The sequence below is a fragment of the Sorghum bicolor genome, chromosome 10, assembly GCF_000003195.3.
Source record: "Sorghum bicolor cultivar BTx623 chromosome 10, Sorghum_bicolor_NCBIv3, whole genome shotgun sequence".
In the NCBI taxonomy this organism is placed as follows: domain Eukaryota; kingdom Viridiplantae; phylum Streptophyta; class Magnoliopsida; order Poales; family Poaceae; genus Sorghum; species Sorghum bicolor.
This window is the reverse complement of record NC_012879.2, coordinates 5171237-5196426: the sequence shown is the minus strand read 5'-3', so window position 1 is coordinate 5196426 and position 25190 is coordinate 5171237. Positions and strand designations below refer to the sequence as shown.

At 41.3% G+C, this 25190-nt stretch overlaps 2 protein-coding genes across 3 annotated transcripts; both read left to right on the top strand.

Annotated features, from left to right (window-relative positions):
* Positions 1–1747, top strand: LOC8065413 (protein RTF2 homolog). Its single transcript, XM_002437921.2, has one exon. The coding sequence runs from the start codon at positions 184–186 to the stop codon at positions 1240–1242; it is 1059 nt and encodes a 352-aa protein (XP_002437966.1). The 5' UTR covers positions 1–183; the 3' UTR covers positions 1243–1747.
* LOC8065411 (CHD3-type chromatin-remodeling factor PICKLE) lies at positions 8473–24861 on the top strand. Of its 2 annotated transcripts, none has more exons than XM_021449658.1 (31): positions 8473–8978; positions 9927–10061; positions 10148–10296; positions 10371–10544; positions 11065–11279; positions 11406–11501; positions 11581–11717; positions 11807–12022; positions 12124–12231; positions 12780–12830; positions 13716–13815; positions 13957–14099; positions 14183–14286; positions 14935–15073; positions 15157–15326; positions 15404–15470; positions 15568–15693; positions 16696–16796; positions 17485–17563; positions 18244–18438; positions 19851–19992; positions 20092–20194; positions 20592–20666; positions 21895–21956; positions 22029–22105; positions 22448–22578; positions 23379–23496; positions 23589–23729; positions 23860–23980; positions 24190–24254; positions 24347–24861. In XM_021449658.1, exons 1-31 carry the CDS (start codon positions 8820–8822, stop codon positions 24614–24616), a joined length of 3969 nt encoding a protein of 1322 aa, XP_021305333.1. In that variant the 5' UTR covers positions 8473–8819; the 3' UTR covers positions 24617–24861. The 2 variants fall into 2 exon arrangements, with proteins under 2 accessions (XP_021305333.1, XP_002437964.2); XM_002437919.2 differs by having other exon boundaries at positions 8474–8978; positions 23379–23502.

Sequence of the window (25190 nt, the reverse complement as noted above, 5' to 3'; positions counted from 1 at the left end):
TCCAACTTCTCCACGGCCAGCCCGCACCGCCATCCGCTCGCCCATCTTTGATTCGGCCTCTTCCCCTCTCGGGCTCTCCCCATCGTCTCCCTTCGAGAGAATCCGTTCCTCTTCCTCCCCTAGGAGCTTCCTCTGCCCCCCGCGATCCGGCCAGCCTCGCCGGAACCCTAACCCTAGCCCGCCATGGCCGGCTCCGCGCACCCCGCCTCAGGCGCCGCGAGGGCCGTGGTGCTCCGCCTCGACGACCTGTCGCTGCCGCCGCGGTACCTGACCGTGCCGTCCCACCTCCCGGTCTCCGACCTCCTCGGCTCCCTCCCGCTCCCTTCCTCCTCGTACTACCTCACCGCCGACGGCCGCCCGCTTCCGTCCTCCACCCCGGTGTCGTCGCTCCGCCCGTCGGCGTCCGTCCAGCTCCGCCTCCGCGCGCTCCGTGGCGGCGGAGGCGACGGCGGCGCCACGGGCGCCGAGTCCCGCGACTGCTACCTCTCCATGTACCTCGCCAAGAAGCCCGACAAGGCGGACCCCAACGAGGCCCGCCTCTCGCGCTTCACCTGCTGCGCGCTCTCCGGGGAGCCCCTCGCCGCGCCCGCCGTGGCCGACCGTCTCGGGAACCTCTACAACAAGGAGGCCCTCGTCGAGGCGCTGCTCCACAAGCGCCTGCCCAAGGCGATGTCCTACATCCGGGGGCTGCGGGACATGATCCCCATCCACCTGCACCCCAGGCCGGACGCCGACGCCGCCGGGGAGGAGGTCCGGTTCCAGTGCCCCGTCACCGGCCTCGAGTTCAACGGGAAGTACCAGTTCCTCGCGCTCCGGGGGTGCGGGCACGTGCTCAGCGTCAAGGCGCTCAAGGAGGTCAAGACGTCCGCGTGCTTGGTCTGCCACAAGGAGTTTGAGGAGGCCGACAAGATGCCCATCAACGGGACTGAAGATGAGGTGGCCGCGCTGAGGAAGAGGATGGAGGAGGAGAGGGGGAAGGTGAAGGAGAAGAAGGAGAAGAAGGTGGGGAATGGCCTCAGTGGGAATAAGCATGCTGCTAATGTTGCGGCAGCGGGGGCGGGGGCTGACAAGTTAGAGAATGGGAAGAAGGGTGACGCGGCTTCAGCAAAGCGCTTCAAGGCTTCTGACCATGCGCCAGCCCATGCCAACAAGGAAGTGTATGCATCCATATTCACATCGTCCAGGAAGTCGGATTTCAAGGAGACATACTCATGCCGGTCACTTCCATTGGGAAGGAATTGATGTCATGGCAAGAGTGGTCGCTTCCATTGGGAAGGAATTGATGTCACGGCAAGAGCGATTGCATTGCATGGAGGTGATCCTGTATTGATTTGCCTCGCACATATCATGGATGGCTCACAAGTTTAATGTTGGTCGCTTTATCTGGCGGTGTTATTTATCTTTGATTGGCGAGATCATATTTTGTCTGTTAGAGCAGTGTTAAATTCATCATATGAATGATGTGTGGAGTTTGCAACTAATAGTTGATCTTGTGTTGCAGCTTGTGTTGGAATAAAGTTGTTACTTGTATGCATGGCTAATGGTTCCCCAAAAAAATGACAAACGGTGGTCTTCATGTCGTTGTTCGCTTGTTGCCACAGTACAGTTAATCAAAGTCCATATGTGATCTTTTTATGTATTGCCCACAAAAGATGTAATCCATGGAATTCAACAGTGAGGATGTGTGTGTGGACAGTATGTGGTTTTGTGGACATCAACATTGCTAGTTTGTCATTCTTTTCCCAAATACCATTTCCTGCTAATTGACAATGCAGAGCTATGATGCTGTTATGGCACACAAACTTTTGTAGTAAGTCTGCTGATTGTGCTGGTGCGTACGTGAACTGCATCAGTGCAGCTTTTGTGAATCATTGAAAACACAAACTGCCAATGCTCAGGGCATATTGAACATCGATCAACATTGCTGGTTGCTGTTGTCCTGTGCTGATGTGGTCGATGTGCTGATGTGGTCGATTCAAACCTTTTGGTTATATATTTATTCAAAGTTGGAATGGAGCACATTATATTTTTGGTTTTTAGGATTTCTATATTAGATCACTATCTGTTGCTTGAAATTTGATCTTGTTTAAATAAAAATAGCTTCATATGTGACCTATGCGTATGTGACCATCTATTTGATCTTGTTTATCTGATGAGCACTGATTTATTTTGAAGTCGAAACTGCTGATGCAACCTCAGATACATTGGATTTGTAAGTGGAAATATGTATTCTAACTGATACGTCATTTCTTTTCATTGTTGACTGTTTCATAGACAAGAAATTGCCAAAGATGTGTATTACATGATGCGAATTTTAGCTTAGAAGATCTTTCAACATGACAATAAGGACTCCTTTGGATGCACCAAACCCGGATGGGATCCCTTCCCAATCCACATGGGTGTGGATTTAGGTGGATACATGAGCATCTAAACAAGGTCTAAATTTGTCTTATGCAAATGACCTTTGGAATATTGGTCAGGACAAAATAACCACGGGTCTTTTTAGATCTATCTGTGTCAATACACGAGGTATTTTTATTTTGCAAGTTTGCTAACTGTGGCTAAAGGTTGAAGAAGAAGCTAGTGTGTGTGGGACCCACACACCAGTGAGTGAAGGGAGAGAAGCAGGAGGTTTTTTTTGCCATACGAAAATACACCGTTTTTTAGTCACCTGCACGTGGGTTCAATGCTGTTGAATATACGTATAAAATGACATGATTTAAGCTGAAGAAGAATTAGACTAATAGTAATGGCACTTCTCTAAACTTGTAAAATTGTAATGGTACAAATAAAAAACCAAAAAATGCTTGTCTGCTCATGATTTTCTTTCCCCATCGGCTGCCGCTCTCGCTTGTTCGTGTATCGTATTCGCCATCCCAACGTTGTCTACCTCGCCAAGCACCAACTACTCGTCGATTGATCGGAGCCTATATCGCAGATCTTGTGGCGTCCTAACCGTTGACTTCTCTTTCTTCCTCCCTCACCTCTCACTTCCTGCCCCCTCCCCTCCTCGTTTTCTAAGGTTCTAAATATACTGCTCATGATCTAGAGGAAGAAGAGGACAGACTTTTTGCGACGTCCTCTAGATATTTGAGCCCGTGAATAATTTTCAGCTCAATAAGTTTTGGTAGTGTTCCTTGCATTGTCTTTTGATTTGTTTTCCTTTCTTTCCTTTCTTTGTCATTTTTTTATAGATGTGTAATCTTTAGTCGCTAATCTATGCCCCCCTTCATACCGGTGGTCAAGCTGCATCCAGTACTCTTCAATCCACGAGGAAGAGGGCGAGATTTGCATGTTCATGTTATTATTTTGTTATTTTAGACTACATTTATGCATCAATTGACACTTTGGCATACTCCCCCGCTCCTGTTAAAAGTAGGTATGAGTGGTACTTCTTCAAAAGTTCGATGCTAGGCCTAGTTGTAGAAGACAAAATCATCTTAACTCATGTTAGATCAGCAAGTATGCTTGTGACAACAATTGGGGGATGCGGCAAATATGTTTTCTTTTTTCTCACGTTACTTGTATATATTTTACTCCAACAAATACACGAGAAATGATCTGGTAGTATGTTTATTTTCATGAATCTTTTAGCTTTGCTCATGTTCTAGGTGTTTATTAGTTCTTGTTGGTATTATTGATTTTTTTTCAAAACTTAGGAGAGCTACGCTTCTTTGTTTCATAGAGAGAAAGAAACTAGCCAAGACCAAAGCTAACTCAAAGTGTTACTCTAAGACCAAAGTTAATTAAAGCCTTCTTTAGTTCTATTTTTTGCAAAATGGACACTGTAGCGTTTTCATTTGTATTTGACACATATTATCTAATCATGAACTAGCTAGACTCAAAAGATTCGTCTTGCAAATTACAGATAAATTCTGCAATTATTTATTATTTTTATCTATATTTAATGCTCCATGCATGCAGCGCAAGATTCGATGTGACGAGAAATCTAAATTTTTTGCAATTTTTTTTGAAACTAAACAAGGCCTAAGACCTAGGTTCTCACCGAAGACTATGCTTGTCATTCAGCTCACGCAGGATGGAGTTAACTGAAGGAGAGATACCCTCACACACACAAGCATTCATATGCTTTCAAATAACTCAAGCACCAAACATGGTGAATTCACTCATTTTTCTGTTCTCCTTGGAACTCTTCTAATTGTTTTGCACCACCAACCAGCAAAACTACGCTCATATTGTCAGTGGACTGCCTCAACAAGGTTTAGGGAGACGAGCACTCTGAACCACACTTGTCTATTCACGACACAAGATTTTAGAAGGTGTTGAATTGTCTCATCTTCTTGATCACAAAGCGGGCACTTATCCAAACGAGGCAATTCTCTCTTAAAAAGTATGTCTAATGTCCAACATCTATTTCTAATAGTTAACTAGAGAAAAAATGCATTTGGTTGGGCCCCAAGATTTTTGTAGTCTTCGCCAAAGATTGTTGAATGATTTGACCTAGTTATTTATACACTATACGGCATCCAGTGCTTTGCCATAGGCAAAGCTATGTTAGAATATTTGAACTTACTTAAAAGTGGTACCATAAACAGTGAAGAATATTTCTAAACTCATTGTATTCAATGTTGATATAACAATGGTATTGATCTGTTGATATAACAATGGTATTGGGATCAATAGAGTTGCATTTGGATAAGCTAAAAATGGCACTTTAAGCAAATTATTTCAATCAAGAGTGCTGATTAGGGACAAAGCAGCAAAATACAAACTGTGTGCGTGATACGAAAAGAGAAGCAAAGCGAAACAAAAAAAACTAAAGAGGCTTTTTATGATGATGCATTTATAATATTGGTTCATCGTGTCAGGTAATTAACATTTGTCTTAGGTTGCAAAGCGTAGATATTTGTGGTAATTTAGATATGTATAGTATTTCCAGAAGCATTGAAGAGTCCATAAGTTAAATAAAAGTTCTACCTAGTGTCGTAATTTTATCTAAAAGAAACTTGTCCATGTAATTGAAAAAAAGACTATTCGCAAACGCATTCAAGCTGTACTCCTTGGTAGCTAAATGAATATAACATTGCTTTGATTTTTAACTGTTTATAAATATCAGGAACACTTAAGTTACATCAACTCACTGTCCTCGTGACTACCCATGACACAACTAGAATATGTTTGCTTGCTACTACTATTTTTTATATAATGACAGGTTCAACATGTCATTGGCCACATTGCACCTCTATAAATATGAGCGACTCTTTCGTCCTCAACCAAACTCTACTTCATTTTCACTTGTTTTGGGACACATTCAGACTCGGTTTCCCATTTCTTTTCTTTTGGAGCTCTACATTAGAAAAGTTGCTCTTTCGGCACTTATGTCATACTCTTATGGTGGTTCTACATCCTTGAACATCACATTCTTGCTATGTAAAGTAAGTTTTTTCTACTTCCTCACTCGACCATTGAGCTTTTAGAGGAGCAGTGATCCTTGGACGGCAAGCCACTGAGCCATGGCGATATATATCGTGTCATTTTGTTGTTGTTTGATCGCTCTACACTTGCTCTTTACATTTACGCAATTCAATTTCTAGTGTATAGTTACTAGTAGTTGTGCTTCTAGGGTGTTCTCTTAGATAGCTTTACCTGCCAAGTGACATAGGCATAGTTGCTTTATTTTGATCACTAGATTATGTAGGTATTCACCCCAAGCTTGCATGAGTAGCTAGAGGTAGTGCTTAGAGCATCCTTGTTATCTAACTCGGTTTGTCTAGTGCTTGTTGTTGTAGAATTTTTTAAATTCAACTCTGTTCTAGCCATCTAGATATATTTTATCATGTCTTTATTAACCTTTCCTCTTGTATACAATGGCAAAGTTGTGTCGATGCTCCTATGACTCCTCGTTGTTTTTTCTCTATTAGCTCATCGATTTTATGGCTCCTTCTAACCACATGAAATAAAAGAAAAATTCCTCTTACTATTTTATATTAGTCATCACTCTCGAGATTCCCCTAGCTATATAATGAAACAAAAAATGTTCGCTTTCTAATCCTTTCTATATCAACTCTACACCCTTATGATTCACCTAGCAATAAGTATAATAGAAAAAATATGTTTGACTTCTACTTTACACATCAACTTACTGGCTACCCACATCACAATAACTAGAATATAACTGCTTGCTGCTACTACTTTTTATATAAAATAGCAGGTTCACAAATGTCACCAATCATGTTGCACCTCCATAAATACAAGCACTTCTTTCATCCTCTTTTTTGCGATCATGGTTCCATTTTCACTCATTGTAGGACCCATTCAAACTCTCTTTCCTATTTCTTTTCTTTTTTGGAGCTTTGCACTACAAAAATCGCTCTTTGCCACTTATGTCATAGCTCCTATATATGGTGGTTCTACTTCCTTGAACATCATACATTTGTCATGTAAAGTAAGTTTTTTCCTCCCATAGGGTTCCATGCACATAGTTTTATGTATACTCTAAACATGCACCAATATTGCTGGTTGATGTAGTTCTTGTTGTGGAACACTTCACCACAAAATGGATGACTGTTGATCTACATAGTAGGCACGACGAGTCGATAGAACAACATCACTTTAATGGAACCAAGTGGTGTCTATGTGGGTAATTTAAGAACACACGAATGCCTAGAGTAAATCCGGACTCAGAGTGGCCACAAAAGTGAAATGATTGAGGGCTCTAGGATTGGGATCCAACCGTGGTGTGATGTCCCTAGCCAAATCAGCCACTGGCACAATGGCCTAGTCACCAGCGATAGTTCTGGTGTCTGGGGCACCGGTCGGCTAGGCCTAGTCACCAGTGACAATAGGAGTCGTTGGGGCACCTGTCAGCAGAAACTGCTCATTATCGATCGGGGATTGGTCGGTGCTCGTTGTCGATCGTGGATTGGTCAGAGAAACATGGTCCCACATGCAGTGTCATCTCAAGAGGTTTGGTCGGGAGTGTGCGTGGGTTATGCTAGGGTGTGGTGCGGATCAGACCCACGTCGCTGAATTCATGGGCCCACGGGTTGTGTGAGGCAAAGGGCCCGCTACTCAGTCTCGCTTAGAGCCTTCAAGAATGGTGCTGGTATTTCCTATTCGGTCCTACATAAGAGGCTCCTTGCGCCTCTCCGTCCCATCTCCCCTACCATCCAGTCGACCACGCGAGGTAAGCCGCCCGTCCTCTTCCCCTTCTCGCTCCCGACATCGGCTTTGAATCGATTGATTTTACTGTGGTCTCTGCTGCTTCTCACTGGTGCCCTGCCTCCCTGTGTAGCCCTCTCAGCCGCTGTTGCCTATAGGTGTTGGGGTTGAGGACGACGCTAGATCTGTGGTGCCGTCGGTGGGGCAAGATCTGGACCGAAGCTAGGGTGGATCTGAGTCGCGGTCGACGCTGCTCCTACTGCTGCTTACGATCGCTTAGGTATGGCTTCTCAGATGTCTCCATGTTGCGCTTACTTCTTTCTCATGAGATTGACCTACAAAGATTTGTTTCACATTTTGATTTTCCCCTTTCTTCCTTCCTTTTTTGGTTTCTTTTCGTCCTCTTTTTGCCGTAACACCGACGGCGCACGTTGGTTTTCCTTTCCTCTTGCTCGCTGATCGGCTACATAGAGTGGATCCGTGTTTGTTGTGCTCGCATCGTACCTCTTACTGCTTCAGGACGTGGTCACTCGGTGTGGCTTGCCCTATGCGTTTGTCGTCTTTAAACTAGCCAGAGATGGATCCCCCGTTTATGGAGTTGAGATAGATGTGCCCTCCGCTGACAAGGCCGCTCCGTGTCGTAGCTTTTTCTTTTGGGCGTCTACGAGCGAGTCTCAACGTCCTGGTTACGAATAGGCTATTCCACAGGTTGTTTCTTTCTTGCAAACAATGTATGAGTTCATTGCTGTGGATTATAATTTCTAGGGTGTCCTTATGTCATAGGAAGGTTACTCGTGTTGCAGCTACTGCTACTTATGTCTATGGCTGAGATGTTGGGTAGGCTAGCCATGGAGTGTAATGAGTTGGCTACTCAGTCAGAATGCTTAATGAGGTGTCATTGCTGACTCTTTTTTATAATGGTTACAATTGCATTGACGATCGAGTGGTACGAAGAAGACGTCAGACCATATAGTGAAAATATACATTTTCAAAATTGAAATTAGATATATTTTCATAGTAAATGGTTTTTTATGTCCAAATTTTGGAAAGTATTTAATGTGCCATACTAATTTAGCAATATAATATAATAAATATAGGCTAGGAATTCACATCTAGCATAGCATATACCACACTTATAATCATATGCATACCTGGAAATATCATATTGCACAAGAAGTGTTTTTTTTTTCAAACAACTCCACCCCGTCCATACATGCCTTTTGTACATTCACAAGGCTAGATCTAAATTGTGGTCTCAACAAGGCTTGCACAAATTTGGACAAAACAGAAGGTCCAGATCGTAAGACTGCTCTTCCCTGCTCTTCCTGGTCAGTGGCCGTTACCACTGCCCCCTCTCCTCTCCTCTCTCGCGCAGAGGAGAGAGACAGACCCCCCCTCCCCCCGCCCTCGCCGCCCGCGCGCCTCCGCCCACAGCTCACGCCGAGCGTCACCTCGTCGCTACCTTCCATTTTCGGCTTCTCGCCGCACTTCTCCCACACGGCACCCCGCGCCCTCGTTGCTGTATAAATAGCGCCTCTTCGTTCCTCGGCGCTCCCCAAACCCACCAAACCCTAGCCCACTTAGCGGCGGCGGCGCTAGAGGTGGAACGAGAGCTTGGCGGAGGTAGCGAGGGTGGCGCTGCTTGCTCGCGCGCTGGTTTTCTATCCCGTGCCGCGTCGAGCGACAGCTGCGCGACGATGAGCAGCCTTGTGGAGCGGCTGCGCGTGCGGTCGGAGAGGCGGCCGCGGTACGCGCTCGACGAGTCCGACGACGACCTCCCGCTGCGCGCTGTAGCCGGAAAGGGGAAGGATCGACAGAACGACGCGCCAGCCGAGCGGATCGAGCGCGAGGACGCGGTATGGCTGATCGGGGGTTTGCTTCTCTGTGCTTGTTGTTGAGAATTTTGCTGTTTTTTTTTGTTGGGGGGTGGGGGGGATTGGGCCTATTATTGCTAGGATTTGTGCTTTGCATTGAGGGATATGTTACTAGATGTCTAAAACTATTGCAAAACGGGAGGAAACAGTTTTGCAATTCGGTGTGGAGCAGGGGAACTGAGGTGCCTGACTGGTGCCGGGATGTTTCTAGGAATAATATCTGGTTGGATGACATAGTTGCTTGATGCCTTTAGTTAGCTGAATCGTGAATCTGGCCTCTCTCCCTCTGTTTTTCTTGGGGCTGAGTTTAGCTATGAGATGCTACAAGTCTGGGTACTTAGTAAGTTAGTATAACGAGACTAGTTCAACGTCAACGAAAGTGAACTTATTGAAGTTTGTGCATTCTGAAGAGGACCTAAGGGTCTGTGGTTTTGATGTTGACAAAGTTGGTTGGTACTATGCTACCTGAATTCAAACTCAAATGGAAGAATCAGATGTGACACCCATGTTTGTAGCCGTGTAAATACTACGCGGCCTATGTCGTGCAGGTGAGCTAGTAGTTTTCTATATGTATAATAGGTGGTCTTGGTGTTCCATAAACTCAAGCCTGAGCAAGGACGCTGATGAAATTATCATAAGAGAGGACATGCAAATATTTGAAATTTTATTTGTTAGTAGTTCATTGTCGGTTCACATCAAATCCTGAACAGTAAGATAGCGATCTTATCCTTACTATTTTGAAGTCTGAGATATCTTGCTCAAAAACTGAACCTTGTCTTTATCTATATTATGGAGCTCTAAATGTTTATGATGCACTATCCTGATTTCAAATCTCCTCTAGTTCATGTGATTTTGTTTATTTAATCTTGTTCTTTTCTGTCTACATAATCCTGTAGTTTTAGTTGGTTCATCCTTATTTTGTATGTGCAGAAAGAAGAAGCTTGCCAACGATGTGGAAAAAGTGATAATCTGGTCTCTTGTTCAACATGTACATATGCATTTCATAGAAAATGCTTGGTTCCTTGCTTAAACATCACATCTGATAAATGGAGCTGCCCGGAATGTGTATGTCTTTGCCTCATCATACACCTCCCTTTCAGTTTATGCTTGATACTGTTGGTATAACAATTCACCTTGTTTGTTATCTTCAGATAAGTCCATTAACAGAGATGGAGAGGATTCTAGATATTGAAGTACTGGAAGCCCCTCAAGAAGATTCTAGTTCTACAGAGCCTCGATCAAAGAAGGCGGAGCGATATCTTATTAAGTGGAAAGGATTATCATACATTCACTGCTCTTGGTAGTTACTTGCTCACTACATGATTATATTTCTCTCTACTCTACTATTAATTATTATCTCTCTTCAAAAACCAGGGTTTCAGAAAAAGAATATTCAGAAGCTGCGAATATCCATCCTCGTTTGAGGACTAGGTTGAATAACTTCAGAAGGCAAAAGGAAGCCATGAAAAAAGAAGCAGAAAGATCTGGTGAGGACATTGTTGCCATTAGACCGGAGTGGACAACTGTTGACAGGATCCTTTCTAGCAGGTATGCAGGGTAATTTAACAACAGACATTATATGCATGGTGCTTCACCACTTACGTTGTATAGTGGATTGATGGTACTGAACACTAATACGATTTTCTGTTAGATATGTAGTGACTCATATCGCTATTGTGATTTTTTTTAATATGGTGCTCCAGCTTTTTCTTTGGCGAATTATTGAATTAGCATACGCATGTAGTTTTGCGTCAAGTAACTTGTCATGCATATCGCTATTGTCAATGCATACTCCATTTACAGGGCTCTTGTTTCCTACTGGTTCTGTGGATCAGTCAGTCATATGAAACTCATGTGATGGGCATTTATTCCATGATCTAGAATGAAGTCTAGTACCCAATTACTCATTATAAATCATGCCTTCCACTTCAGCTTCATATTTCTAATTTTCCATGTCATGATGGTCTCACCCATCTAGATGCCTATTTACCATCTTTCTTACATATATCCATTAATTTCCATTTAGCAGAGGTCTGGCATATTGAGATTTTATTTTGTTAATGGACAGAAAAAACTCGGGTGGTGAGCGGGAGTACTATGTTAAATGGAATGAACTTACATATGAGGAATGTACATGGGAAAATGAGTCTGATATTTCGGCGTTCCAACCTGAGATTGAACGCTTCAATGAGATCCAGTCCAGGCGTAAGAAATCTGGTGATAAGGCCAAGGCCACTCGGGAGCCACGGCAATTCAAGGAGAGCCCGACGTTTCTTTCTTGTGGTATGTGTTATGAATAAACATTATCTTGCTATTAAATACAAACTATTCCTGGATGTTTAATTTTCAGCTGACTGTAATTCTTGGATCTATTCTTTCCATGAATGGTGCTTCTGATGGTTTTTGAAGGCACACTACATCCCTATCAGCTTGAAGGGTTAAACTTCTTGCGCTATTCGTGGTTTCATAACAAACGCGTAATCCTTGGTGATGAGATGGGTCTTGGTAAGAGATGCTTATATTGTAAGGACAGCTTTTGGTTCAAATGTTGTTTTGGGATTTGAGAAAACGATTACAATTGCAGGGAAGACAATACAGAGTATTGCTTTTCTGGCTTCACTGTTTGAAGACAAATTTGGTCCACATCTGGTTGTTGCCCCCCTCTCAACCCTGCGGAATTGGGAGCGTGAATTTGCAACTTGGGCACCTCAAATGAATGTTGTATGTGGATCAAACTAACTTGAGACCCATATGGTGTGTAATTTGGACAGGCTTATATCCCGTTAATACTTTTCCCTTATTGTGGATAGGTAATGTATTTTGGAGCTGCTGCTTCTCGCGACATTATTAGGAAACACGAGTTCTACTACCCCAAAGAGAAACTGAAGAAGCTGAAGAAAAAGAAATCATCTCCATCTAATGAAGAAAAGAAGCAGTCAAGGATAAGATTTGATGTCTTATTGACGTCTTATGAGATGATCAACATGGACTCTAATGTTCTAAAAAACATAGAATGGGAATGCTTGGTACTGTTTTTGTTTCAGCATCATTTCTCTGTCCAGCTGTGTCCATACATAGCATGTTTTAAGGTTTAATTAACTTGTTTCTGATCCGTATGTTGTGTCAGATTGTGGATGAGGGGCATCGGTTGAAAAACAAAGATTCCAAGTTGTTTGGTCAACTTAAAGATTATAACACCAAGCATCGTGTTCTATTAACAGGGACCCCAGTCCAGGTTACTTCTTCATATACATTGTCATGCTTGAGCTATATGGAAAAATTATACATTTCACTTTATCAATATTTGCTTATCCAACAGTGTCTTGTACCTTCTAGCTCTCCTTTTTGGCAATTTTTTGCTTGTTAAGTTTTTGTTTTACTTGCTAATTCCGCAATGCAGGTATTTGAGTAATGTTTGTAACTATCTTCCTCATCAAACAGATCAGGAAACAACAATCTAAATAGTATATTTGTGCAGCTTATGTGAAATGAGAAATGACACTTTTACTCAACTTTGTATCTTGAGATGCTATTTATGAATCATGTCAGCAAATTAAGCGCATCAGCTTTGCATGAGCATTGATCCTATACTAGGGATGTCATTTATTTGAGACCACGTTAGTGAGTTATTCAATTCATTTGCTAATAATAATGTCATCGTTATCTTCTTGAGTTTCTTTTCACTATTCGTACGTATGCTGTTCCTTGTTGTACTAGTGTCTGTTGAGCCCAAACATTTTTTTGCAAGTATTTTAACTTGATGTTTGTTTTCCTCTTTTTCAGAATAACCTTGATGAGCTTTTCATGCTTATGCACTTCCTTGAGGGTGAAAGTGTAAGATTTTGTGCTTTTTGGATGCTCAAATTTTTATTTCATTTAGTTCATGGCACTGTTGTTTGTTAGTGATGTTCTCTTTTCTGTGGCTTCTGTGCCCTTTTTCTTTCTTATAAATATGTTTCAATAGTCAATAGAGAATCCTTATTATTGAATTGCTTCGGTAGGGCCTAGGATAGGAATGACTGTGTGTGTATACCACACCATGATTACCTGTTCTGATACACTTTCATACAAGGAGCTGTGTCGTTATGGTAATTGCTTACTTGTTGTTTATCATTCGTCCTAGTGATTTATATGCTGTTGTCACTATGTTATATGAGCCTGTCAGTTGGCTGGGTAAATACCATAAGGTACTCTTGTGAAGCCCCCATAAAATTGAAGTCTCTGTTGGCATTGAATTTCAGAACTGTATTATTCATTAAAATAATTTTTTCTGCAAGTGCAAGCAAAGTATGGTTAAAGGTAGTGAAATACTGTATATATAACTGAACCGTCGTAATTTTCCTCTTCTATTAATTCTTATTGGCATTAAAACAAATTTTCTGCAAGTGCAAGCAAAATATGATTAAAGGTAGTGAAATACTGTATATATAACTGAACCATCGTAATTTTCCTCTTCTATTAATTCTTACTGGCACAGTGGCACTATGTTAATTGGATCACTTAGTTTGTTGGACCCCAAACCCTTTCTGCTTGGTAAAAGAAAACATTTTGATGCATAGCATAGCCATGTATGCACAATGCATACTTGGTTCAATTGTTTAACATTCCAATCGCCTCAGCCCATGTTACATTAAATGTTCTATTTGACAACCGAAGCTCATTTTCTCCTGAAACTATTTATAGACTGATGTGACATGCTTATATGTCTGTACTCTGCAGTTTGGGAGTATAACTGATCTCCAAGAAGAGTTCAAGGATATAAACCAAGACAAGCAAATTGAGAAGCTTCACGGAATGCTGAAGCCACATCTTCTTCGAAGTGAGTATCTACTTCACCTTTTCATATTTTGGTCAGGCACATGGTGCTGCTGATATTGAATTGAATAATTGTTTAATTGGTCGCCATTGTTAAAAGAATCTAAAACTTATTGCAACCTTCTCGTTCTTGTGGTACAAATAGGATTCAAGAAGGATGTTATGAAAGAACTTCCTCCAAAAAAAGAATTGATTTTACGAGTTGAATTGACAAGCAAACAGAAGGAGTACTATAAGGCAATTCTCACCAAGAATTATGAAGTGTTAGCCCGTCGTAATGGTGGACATGTAATAGCTTGTTTTGATTTTCATTTAATTGGTTATATGTCTTCCTTTACTGGATTTACAATTTTTAATTGTTTTTGTTACAGACATCTCTAATAAACGTTGTAATGGAGTTGCGCAAACTCTGTTGCCATGGATTCATGATTGATGAACCTGATTTTGAACCTGCCAATCCAGAAGAAGGTTTAAGGTGTGCACCGGTTCTTGTTTATTAACTGTCTTCTATTTTGCTTCACTATGTTTATTTAGTTCATCTTTGCTGTGATTGTTATTGGTTTGGTCTATATGGTTTCATGTTTTTTTTATTGTATAATTCTTTTTTAGTAGTTGTATACTCTCATCATTCTTAGTTCACTCATAGGTTTTGTTCTTGTTCTTTTACATAATGTTCTTGCTGGTGTATGATGATCACTTGGAACTGCCAGTGTCTGTAGGAGTACTTGGTATCACTAACCTTTTAAGCTTGCTTGACTGTAAAGACACCTCGCCATATTGGAGTTGTCCATTGTTTGTTTCCTCTGATCTTCTTGTTGAACATGCTCTAAAAACGTGCCAATGAAAAACATAATTGAGTTGTTGCCAATTATTTTGGCTGAGATTTAGCTGTAATACATCTTGATGATAGTCATAGTACCCATTCTAATTTGAGTATAACTTCTGTATCCACCCATTACAATGCTTCTTTGAGTAATTTTTAAAATTGTTCATATGCTGAAGTGGATTAACTTATTTTCGATTTAGCTACCTTTCAAGCTTGAGTACATCTGCTGAGCAGTATTTTTACTCCACATTTATTTTTATTAGGTGTCATTGCTATCTTGATTCTTTGAATTTGCAGGAGGCTTCTAGATTCATCAGGTAAGATGCAGCTGCTGGACAAGATGATGGTGAAACTGAAAGAGCAGGGTCATAGAGTTCTGATTTATTCACAGTTCCAGCACATGTTGGACTTGCTGGAGGACTATTTAAGTTACAGGGTACTTATCTTCCCATTGTGACTATGTTAGCTTTACGGGCTAATGTATCTCATCCACTGTTCTATGAACTATACATGTTTCAGAAATGGAGCTATGAACGCATTGATGGCAAGATAAGTGGTGCTGAAAGACAGATACGGATAGATCGCTTCAATGCTAAGAATTCGACTAGGTTTTGCTTTCTTCTTTCTACCAGAGCTGGTGGTCTGGGAATAAATTTGGCAACTGCAGATACTGTAATCATCTATGACAGGTGAAACAATCTCTCTGTTTAGACAAAAACAGTTAATATAATGGGTTTGCTATAACTTCTCACCTATGTATGTACAGTGATTGGAACCCACATGCGGATTTGCAAGCTATGGCAAGAGCTCATCGCTTAGGACAGACTAGCAAGGTATTTTACCCTACAATGTTATATTGGATCAAAAAGCAGATTTTCAATAAGTTTTGTGTTGATTTTTATGTATAATTTTCATCTGTTTTTCATTTAGGTGATGATATACCGGCTTGTTAGCCGAGGTACAATTGAGGAGCGAATGATGCAGCTTACAAAGAAAAAGATTTTATTGGAGCACTTAGTTGTTGGTCGACTCACAAAAGCTAGTAATGTCAATCAGGTATGATGACTGTGTTTTAATGGTGAATTTTGTAAACCATTAATTTGGGTTGATCTTTTATGGCTTAAGCTATTTGTGAATTCATTTATGAGTTAAAGGTTGAGTAGTTACATGCTACCTTTTGTTACTGGGATTGCATGGAATGAATGTAGCATCTGTTAGTATCATGTCCCTTTCTTTGTGTTACATTTTACAAGGCTTAAAACCTTATACATGTTGCCAGAGTTGGTTACTATTGAGTCTAATTGTTTCTCTTGATGTCAATAGCAGTTTATGGTTGTATGAGATTCCTTGGGTTTGTTAGCGTGAATGTGGTATAGGTTTAGCTCTGCTGGTGTGTTATGCACGTATGATTCAGACATGTTTTGGAGCTGTGATGTGATATGCAATGCTAGTTGTTAAGGTCCCATTTGTTTGTTTCAAATTCATAATCTATGTGGATGCATTAGTTCAGATCAGGCTGGGTGATCTGGTGGGCGTTGGTACATGCATGGCTGAATAAGGGTTTGATGACCAAGGGTAAGGCATCCCACACTCTACTCTTGGCTGGCCAACTGGGTAGTGTTTGTTATCATGGAAACAAGGTTGACAATCTCTTTAAGGCTTGTCTTCAAGAATTAAACATAAAAAGAATGCCATGAAGATGGAACCCAGGATCTCAGGACCTATTTCTCGTAAATTTCCTGAATCTTTGCTGGAGCTGGTAATGGGCTGGTTGCTGGTCTAATCCCAGCATTACAGTTTTGTGTATGTTTCTTTCAGACTTTCAACACTTTTTAACTTTTAGAACATGTAATTGGGATGTACAAACAAAACAATGGAGAACAGTTCAAAGTGCATGTCCTTACTGGGATGTGGGATCACACACTTCTGGTCTCTTTGACTTGTTGATTGATTTGGTGCAGGATAGTAGTTAACCCAATTTTCTGTTCTGCCCCACTGGTGAACTCTCCATCGGTTTTTCAGTACTAAATAATAAGTATGCATCTTTGCCCGTTTTAGGAGGAGCTGGATGATATTATACGCTATGGATCAAAGGAGCTTTTTGATGACGAGAATGACGAATCTCGCCAAATTCATTACGACGAAGCTGCAATTGAGAGGTAAACACTTTCTTAGGCCCTTTTTGGATCACCTAAGATAAGAAAAATGAGAATGAGGTAGAAAAATGACTGAGATCCAAGCATGGATTCTAGAATCCAACTATCTAGACAAACCTTGCTATTTGGAGATTCTCACTATGCAAAGGCCTTAATCACTATGAGAATAGATCCAAACAGCCCTCATTTTTTTTCTTTATCTAGAATCTATATTATACATCACCATGTAGAATCACTATGAGAATGGGATCCAACTTCACCTTGGGAAGTTATTTCAGGGATCATGCCTTTCTGAATTCTGATGTGAACTTGTGAAGTTGTTTAAAGTATTACCAAATCTATGTAACAATTTACAAAATACACTGGAATCTGGAGATAATTTTGATCATGGTTGCAAACCTGGAATCTTTCATGACCATGGCAATAAATGGCAAACTATACTCAATATCACCCTATACGCAAGAACAACATGAGCAGCATAATCGATTTTGTTTGTTTAATTCAATTTTCTTATGAAATTCTTTCTTTTCTCCTATTATTACAGTAATTCATAGGATTCTGTCTGCATGCAGAGTATATGCAACACTAATCCCTTGTTTTTATGCCCCCAATTTTAGCTTCTTTGTTATGACTTAAAACTGCTCTATGTTAGAGGAGGTAACTTTTTAATATTTCTGCACTGGCCTCACAGGTTGTTAGACCGTGATCAAGTTGATGGTGATGAATCTGTGGAAGATGAAGAAGAAGATGAATTCTTAAAAGGATTCAAGGTATTGAGGTGTTATTTCAATTATTCATTATTACAAGCATAATGCTTGAGGAGCTTCTTCATTTTAATTATCCTCTTGATATTTACTGTGGTTTACATTGCTTGTTCTTTTTCTTGCTTATTATGTGCACATGCATTCAATAAAGTGCAGATAATCTCTTCTTTGCACAAGTATACTTGTGAGGCAGTGAGGTCTGACTGTAGGGTTAATTAGAGATAAGAGTCTCTTGCTAGGGTCAAGTAAGCCAGATGCTATGGATGTTGATCTGATCTTGATGGCCCTAACCCAAGCAGCCCGACATCAGCAAGATGATAGGCATCATCCGGACCACAAGGGCAGGGAGAGGAGGGACTGGGCTACTTGACCCTAGCAAGAGACTCTTATCTAATTAACCCTAATACTAATGGGCCATACTGCCGAACCTGGCCCAATAAACCTAGCTGACTACTCATGACACCTATTCTTCCATTTCAAATATGCTATGCTACTCATAGCGCAATGCTATTTGTGTTCTACTTATTGTTAAAAATGCTGCATGATATAACTGCATCGTGACTCATTTTTTTCCACTTGTGTTCTAAGTATTTGGCATATTCTAGCAAACAAAAAGAGTGTTCCTTTATTTAATCCAAAAGCAACACGATTCTCACTTCATGTATTACACTGTTACTCCATGCTAGGTTGCAAACTTTGAATACATCGACGAGGCAAAGGCTCAGGCAGAAAGAGAGGAGGAGGCACGCAGAAAGGCTGCAGCTGAGGCTGAAAACTCTGAAAGATTAAACTATTGGGATGAACTATTGAAGGGTAGATATGATGTACAGAAAGTTGAAGAACATACTGCTATGGGAAAAGGGAAAAGAAGCCGCAAACAGGTGTAATTTCTAACCATTACCAACCATTGTTAACCTTGTGCCTTTTTCATATCCTTTTTCCTTATTTTGCGATCTGCATTTGCTTCGAGTTTGGCAGTAGATGCAATTTCATATTTGTTGGCAACTTACAGTATTTCACTTGTAAAAAATCTTTTAAACGCCACGTAGACACTGGCCTTGTTTGGATGCTCATGTATCCACCTTAACCCATGTGTGTTGGGGTGGAACTAACTTCCACACCAAACCACTCCAACACACATGGGTTGAGGTGGATACATATGCATCCGAACAAGGGCGTAAATGCGTAATTGTAATTAAATTTTGGGAAACCATGCTTGTACACCTAACTAGCATAACTGATGCAACCAATCACTGTTGAGTGTTGACAATATGCATCAAAGCCAATAACTAATCTTGTCATGAGAATAAGCATGTGTGCTGCCTTCTGATTGCATCCTGCGCTTCTTAAGATGGCTACTGCCTCTTGTGTGCCATCCTGGACTCCATTTGCTTGGTTGCCTGGCCCCATCTCTTTAACTCTATGTCTAATATCTCTATGCAACCAAATATGCTAGCATTCCAAACTTACCAGGTCCTTCAGCATCATTATGGTTCAGTGCAAAGACCCTTTTTGAGCTTCCAATCTTTTTATAGTTTATACAAATGTCCCAATGGATGCCAAAGATGTCCTAGCTGCTTTTAATTATATCATATCATAATCCTCAGAGTTAGTTTTTTCTACAGCACACAGATCGGAATCAACACGACAGTTCATTTGTCTAAGCACAGCTTTTGTATTTTATTGCATTGAAAGGATCCTAGCGAAAGATACAGGATGTTTTGAGAGAAGACCCTGTGTGGTTTAGAGGCAGATTATTATACTGTGATGTAGAACATAATAAATCCCCCCTAATATCTAATGCTCTGTTTCTGGTATATATTATGACTAAAGTTTGACAATTTTTTGTGAATTATTACTGTATAAGACACTTCTGAATGGAGCCGTAGTAGTTTTGCATGAAAGTAAGGAATAATGTAGCCATTGTTATATCTTTCTTGTTTTGATGGCGTAGTGCCATTAGTGCATTACCTCATAGGTAGTCATGACATCTACTACTCAGTGTACTGTAATCTTCTCTTTGCAAAGGAATTTTTTTAAAATTAGTTTTGCATGACAATAAACCAAAAGATAGCCATTCTATATTAGATCTTTTCTTGATGTAACAGTACAATATTTATTACATTACGCCCCCCCACCCCCACCCCCCACCCCACCCCCCCCCCCCCCCACACACCAAATGTATTGTTTTTAGAATTTGATCAATTTGAACTTTAGAGTTTAGAGTGACCATATACATTTTCAGTTACAGAAAAGACTGATCAGCCTTGTTTCTTTAATGCGTTATGTTCAGATGGCTGCAGCTGATGAAGAGGACATTGACTTAAGCACCGAAGACGAGGATTACTCACTTGAGGATGACGTGTCAGATAACGACACAACTTTGCAAGGAAATATTTCTGGGAAGAGGGGCCAATATTCTAGGAGAAAATCACGTAAGACAGTTATGGAAATACACTGCACTATGGAATATGGATTATTGCTACATTATGAATATTCTGTACTTATATACTTTGCCAACACATTATCATTAGGTAATGTTGATTCTATTCCATTGATGGAGGGCGAAGGACGGACCTTGAGAGTTCTTGGATTCAACCATGCTCAACGAGCAATGTTCCTCCAGACACTCAATAGGTAGTTATTGATATGCCTCTTGAACCTGTCTGTTTGGCAAGTGAATACCTTGAACATATAGGTTATGTGCAGATGTTGACATGCTATTACATTGCGTGATAAAGCAGGCGCACAGAAAATTCTGTTTCATTTGTATCTCTTGGCCATGGGTACATTTTTGTCATGGTTTTTTGTTTTTGACAATTATCGGTTAGTGTTTACATTTTTATTACTCGTTTCTATAGTTGTGTGCTCTGACCTGTATCTTTGTCACCAAATTTTAATTTCTGATCCAGTTTTAAGCATCAAATATTTGCGCTGAGGCCATTGGCTATTCTCTAGTTGTACTACCAGGCCAACATGAATGTGTACTGTATTCTTTTTTGTGGTCATAAATTTACCCCATGCAACATTGCAGATTCGGTTTTCAGAATTATGACTGGAAAGAGTATCTGCCCCGTCTTAAAGGAAAAAGTGTCGAGGAAATTCAGAGGTATGTGAGATGTGCTCTCCATATTTTGTGACCCCAAATATTTTGAGTTGTGGACTTGTAGACCAAATAGTGAGGAATCTGGTGCACAGTTTCGTAACTTAGGTGGACATTATGCACATCATTCTACATTTTCTTGATTATCTCCTAGGTATACATACAATACGCTTGCTTCGGCTCATGCTTAATTTATTATGTTGCAAATCTCTATAGCTATAGCACCCTTAGTGACATCATCACATATGAAGCCAAATTAAGCAGGCAGTAACCAAAGTCAGACTCTCTCTGAAGTGCTGCTAGTAGCAAATTGAGCCAACAGTCACAGAAGATAGACTACCTCTCATAGTTTTTAAGGCGTCGCCTAGGCGCGTCCAGGCGACCCCCCAGCGCCTTGCAAAATGCTCTCCTAGGCGTCCGGGCGGTGGCGCATTGTCATGCCTCGCCTTTACGCCTTAAGAACTATGCTACCTCTAGCGCTAATAGCAGGTGGCCATAGCTTAACCCAGTGCTAGTAGCAAATTGAGCCAACAGTTACCAAAGCTCGCAGCTGAAGTAAGGGCCAGTTTAGCAGCACTCTGCTCCATGAGAGTTGGGCGGAGCACGGCTAAACGCCGCTGCTTCACCTCAGAAGTGCTCCCCCTGTGCTCCAGTCGATTTGCATCATGGGTGGGGAGCAGAAAAAATCCGCTCCCTCTGCAGACCGCTCCCCTTTCCTCTTCCCGCTCCACTTCCTGCTCCCCTCTCCACCGCCCACGCCGCTATCCACCGCACCTCTGCCTGCATAGTCCCTCTCTGGCTCGTCGACAGTGGCGTGGACCATGAGCTCCGAGCAGATATGTGGTGATGATGGAAGAAGGCGGCGGGAGGGAGGCCAGGTCCGCTGTGGCGAGGAGTGGTGCACTTGGAGGATGTCGGCCCTGGCGAGCTGGAGCTGAAGCTGATGGGGAAGCGCTGCCAAACACTGAAATCAGCAGGTGGGGAGCAACCCGAGCAGGAGCCTAAGGGAGCTGGGAGCTCATATAGCTCTATCACTATTTTCCCTTGTAGAGCCCATAACCACAAGAATGTATAGGGTAGGCTTGTATATCGCCCCATTTAAGTCAAGTAGGCCTCTTCTAAATGGCTTCCCACCAAACAACCCAATTTTAGGCAATCCTTTTTGTGGAGATCCTGATCGATAGCAATAACTTTTGTGCAATTTATTGGCTTATTCTATAATCTGTTCTTGCAGATATGCTGAACTTGTTATGACACATCTTGTTGAAGATATTAACGATTCTGAGAATTTTTCAGGTAATTGAGCTTTGTAATGGCTACTATAGTTTCTACCCATCCAATTCTTATCCTCCATATGCATGAATGCAGATGGCGTTCCAAAGGAAATGATGCGTGTTGATGATGTACTAGTCAGGATAGCAAACATAACCCTTATCGAGGAGAAGGTACATGTGGCTTTCAGTTGTTATTGGCATCCTAACATGACTTAGAACTTAAAAGGAACTTATGAGCACCTTGATGATACTCAATACAAACATGATTGTGCTGTATTTTTCTTGCGCAAAGTGCAAGTGTTGTCAAGAGCTGAACTTCAATATTTCCACTTGTGTGTTCCTTTGAAGCCAGACTGTTCTTTGTCACAATTTGGAAGCATAGTATCTGTACAGTTTCATAGATTTTTGCAGCTTATAGAATTCCATTGATTACAATACCTTGATATAATTCTGCTATGAATGAGGCAACCTTTGTGTACTGTATTCTTTCTTACCTTTGTATTGTGGTTCCAGGTGTCTGCTACAGGACCAGGAAAAATTACAAGCATCTTTCCTAATTACTTGCTCTATGAGTTCCAAGGCTTATCTGGTGGAAGAATATGGAAAGCGGAGCATGATCTACTGTTATTGAGAGGCATACTGAAGTATGTATCTGTTGGCATGTTTTCTTTGTTATACAATATAAGCTTTACAAAATTACCCCTTCATGAAACTAGCAGTGGCTGGAACAGTTTCGTGGCAAGAGTAGCCTTAAAAATTCAATGATTAGACTTTACTTCTATGTCAGCAGGCATGGCCTTGCAATGACAGAGCTGAGGTGTTTGGGTCACGTGTCAGTTGATGGATTATTAGTTTTTTAGTATGGTAGCAATGGCTTGCATCTTGGCTTTAGTGGACCTAGTGGGCCCAGAAGTTAGGTTAGGGTTACCCTAACGGGCATCTTCTCACATAGCTTGATAGCTTCCAGTCCAGGTGGTGCCTGTCCACTCAGTGCCCTAGTGATTTTTGAGGCATTGAGTTGAGGAACACTGTGCAATTATGGCAACAAATTCAGCTTATCTTGAATGTTGTATAAGCAAGCTGAAGTATCACATGCAAACCAGATGGGCTCCACATTTGATTTGATATCTAACTTAAATTATTTATTTTGATTCCATATGTTTAGAGACATTTACAATTGTAATCTTGTTCCTAAATTTTTTTGTTTTGATTCCATATGTTTAGAGACTTTTACAATTGTAATCATGTGGAATGGCTTAATGAAGTAGGTTTTTAAGGGGTAAACTAGGAACACTTGACCTCAACAGCGAATGCCTTCAATTGCTTTTATATACTTTGTGTGTTCTCCTTGTGGATAGTGCATTCTTTACTAACTATTGTTTCACACTGTAGCAACACTATGTTTAAGGTATTGACACAATGCATTTGTTTTTGCCTTCATCAGGCATGGATATGCAAGGTGGCAATATATATCAGATGACAGAGAGAATGGGCTTTTTGAGGCTGCACGACGAGAGCTGAATCTCCCTTCGGCTAATGAAATAATTCAGTCGAACACCGAGGCAAATGTTAGCATGTGCTCACTATGTTCTTCCTCCAAAGTTCTAAGTGACGTGACCTATTGCATTTCTTATTTCCTCCATTCCTTTTCCAGGGGAATTTGGAAGGTGCACAGGAAGTCCAGGTGAACTCAACAAGCATGTCCCATTACAAGGAGATCCAGAGAAAGATAGTTGAGTTCTTGAGAAAGAGATACCACCTTCTGGAGAGAGCCTTGAATTTGGAATATGCTGTGGTACAGTACTAGACTTTTTCCCTGAACATACATGCACTCAAAGCTCACATGGGAATGCACAGTAGCCGTTCATGTAGTATCTGCAGAGTATCTGCAGCATTTGTTAAAGCGTACCTTTTTTTTCTTGCAGATAAAGAATAAGATTCCTGTTCCTGATGATATTACTGAACAAGGTGTTCCAGCAGGACATGTTCCACTTCTTCCAGATATCAGTGAACTGTTGCGGGAATTGCCCAATCTCGAGCCAATTTGTAAGTGATCTATCCCTTCTCTCCATGTATGCAGGAAGAGTCACATAGTGGCATAGAACATGCTCAGGCAGATGCTCACCATTTTAATCATGTGGCATGCATGGCTCTTGTCTTATGTACTAAAGCATCTCTAAAGATGTGATGTTGTTGTTGACATACTCTGAGGTTTGTTCATTGTTTGTTTTGATAACTGGGATCCTCATTTCCAGCTACCAATGAAGTGGCTCCTGAGGGCACAGCTGGTCAGTCAGAAGTTCCCCATCTTTACAATAAGGTGAGTAAGCGCAACAGCACAAGTTTTCATGGGTCATGAGTGAACACATCTTTTGTTTTCCTCGATATAACCAGACTGTGTATGCTCTGCAGATGTGTGGAGTGCTTGAAGAGAGTGGTGGTTCTGCGATCAGTTCGTTCTTTGGAGACAAGTCTGCATCTTCTAGTTTGGCCAATAGCCTTCATCAGTTTGAAATTGTGTGTGAGAATGTTATTGAGGCCTTGCGACCACAACAGAATGGTACTGCTAGTGCCATCAAAGAGGAAGTGGTAGATCCAGCCACCAAAGCAGCAGCAGCTCCTCAGCAAGATTCGAATGGGCAGTCTTCGACAGCCAAGGCGGACATGGAAATCGATGGTTGATTTGTAGGTGCCAGAGTGGTAGGAAAGGGAATTCCCGCTAATCACTATGTATACTGTGGTCAGAATGTATGCTACATATTGTAACATTAAGGAAAGCACCTCCAGGCCTGAGTGTTACTGCTAACGCGTTTGGTTTTCTAATTGTCCTTGTAGTATGCATACACATTCGGAACTAGACACATGCTTCATGCAGCCATTTTGTGAGGTTATGTGTGCTCGAACCGGTGATCACTGTCCCGTTCATACATCCTGTTGTACTGTACCGTGCCTGTCTAATGATGGTTGATGGCTAGCTGCTGAGGATTGTGACGTTGAAGACTTGACCACATGAAGTTCGTTGGAAGGGGCAAAAGAGCTCGTCAAAATCACATCAACCAATCCATAAACATGATAGGTCCGAGGTGTCACCTCTATCAAACGGCACCTGTATCGACGGGGCCCACTTGAATCCTATGAATGATTGAACCTTGTTTTGAAACAAGAATGAGTGGCCCCGGTTGCTAAGTTTATCGGCCGTCATTAGTACTAAATATAAATTATTTATAAAAATAAAAATATAGATAGAGAGTAATTT

Excerpts from the sequence above, each read along its gene's own strand:
- LOC8065413 (XM_002437921.2), top strand. The coding sequence starts at position 184 with ATGGCCGGCTCCGCGCACCCCGCCTCAGGCGCCGCGAGGGCCGTGGTG.
- LOC8065411 (XM_002437919.2), top strand. The coding sequence starts at position 8,820 with ATGAGCAGCCTTGTGGAGCGGCTGCGCGTGCGGTCGGAGAGGCGGCCG. Across the intron at positions 10,062-10,147 it reads AATGGAGCTGCCCGGAATGT|ATAAGTCCATTAACAGAGAT; the intron begins GTATGTCTTTGC and ends TGTTATCTTCAG. Across the intron at positions 22,106-22,447 it reads TAACCCTTATCGAGGAGAAG|GTGTCTGCTACAGGACCAGG; the intron begins GTACATGTGGCT and ends TTGTGGTTCCAG.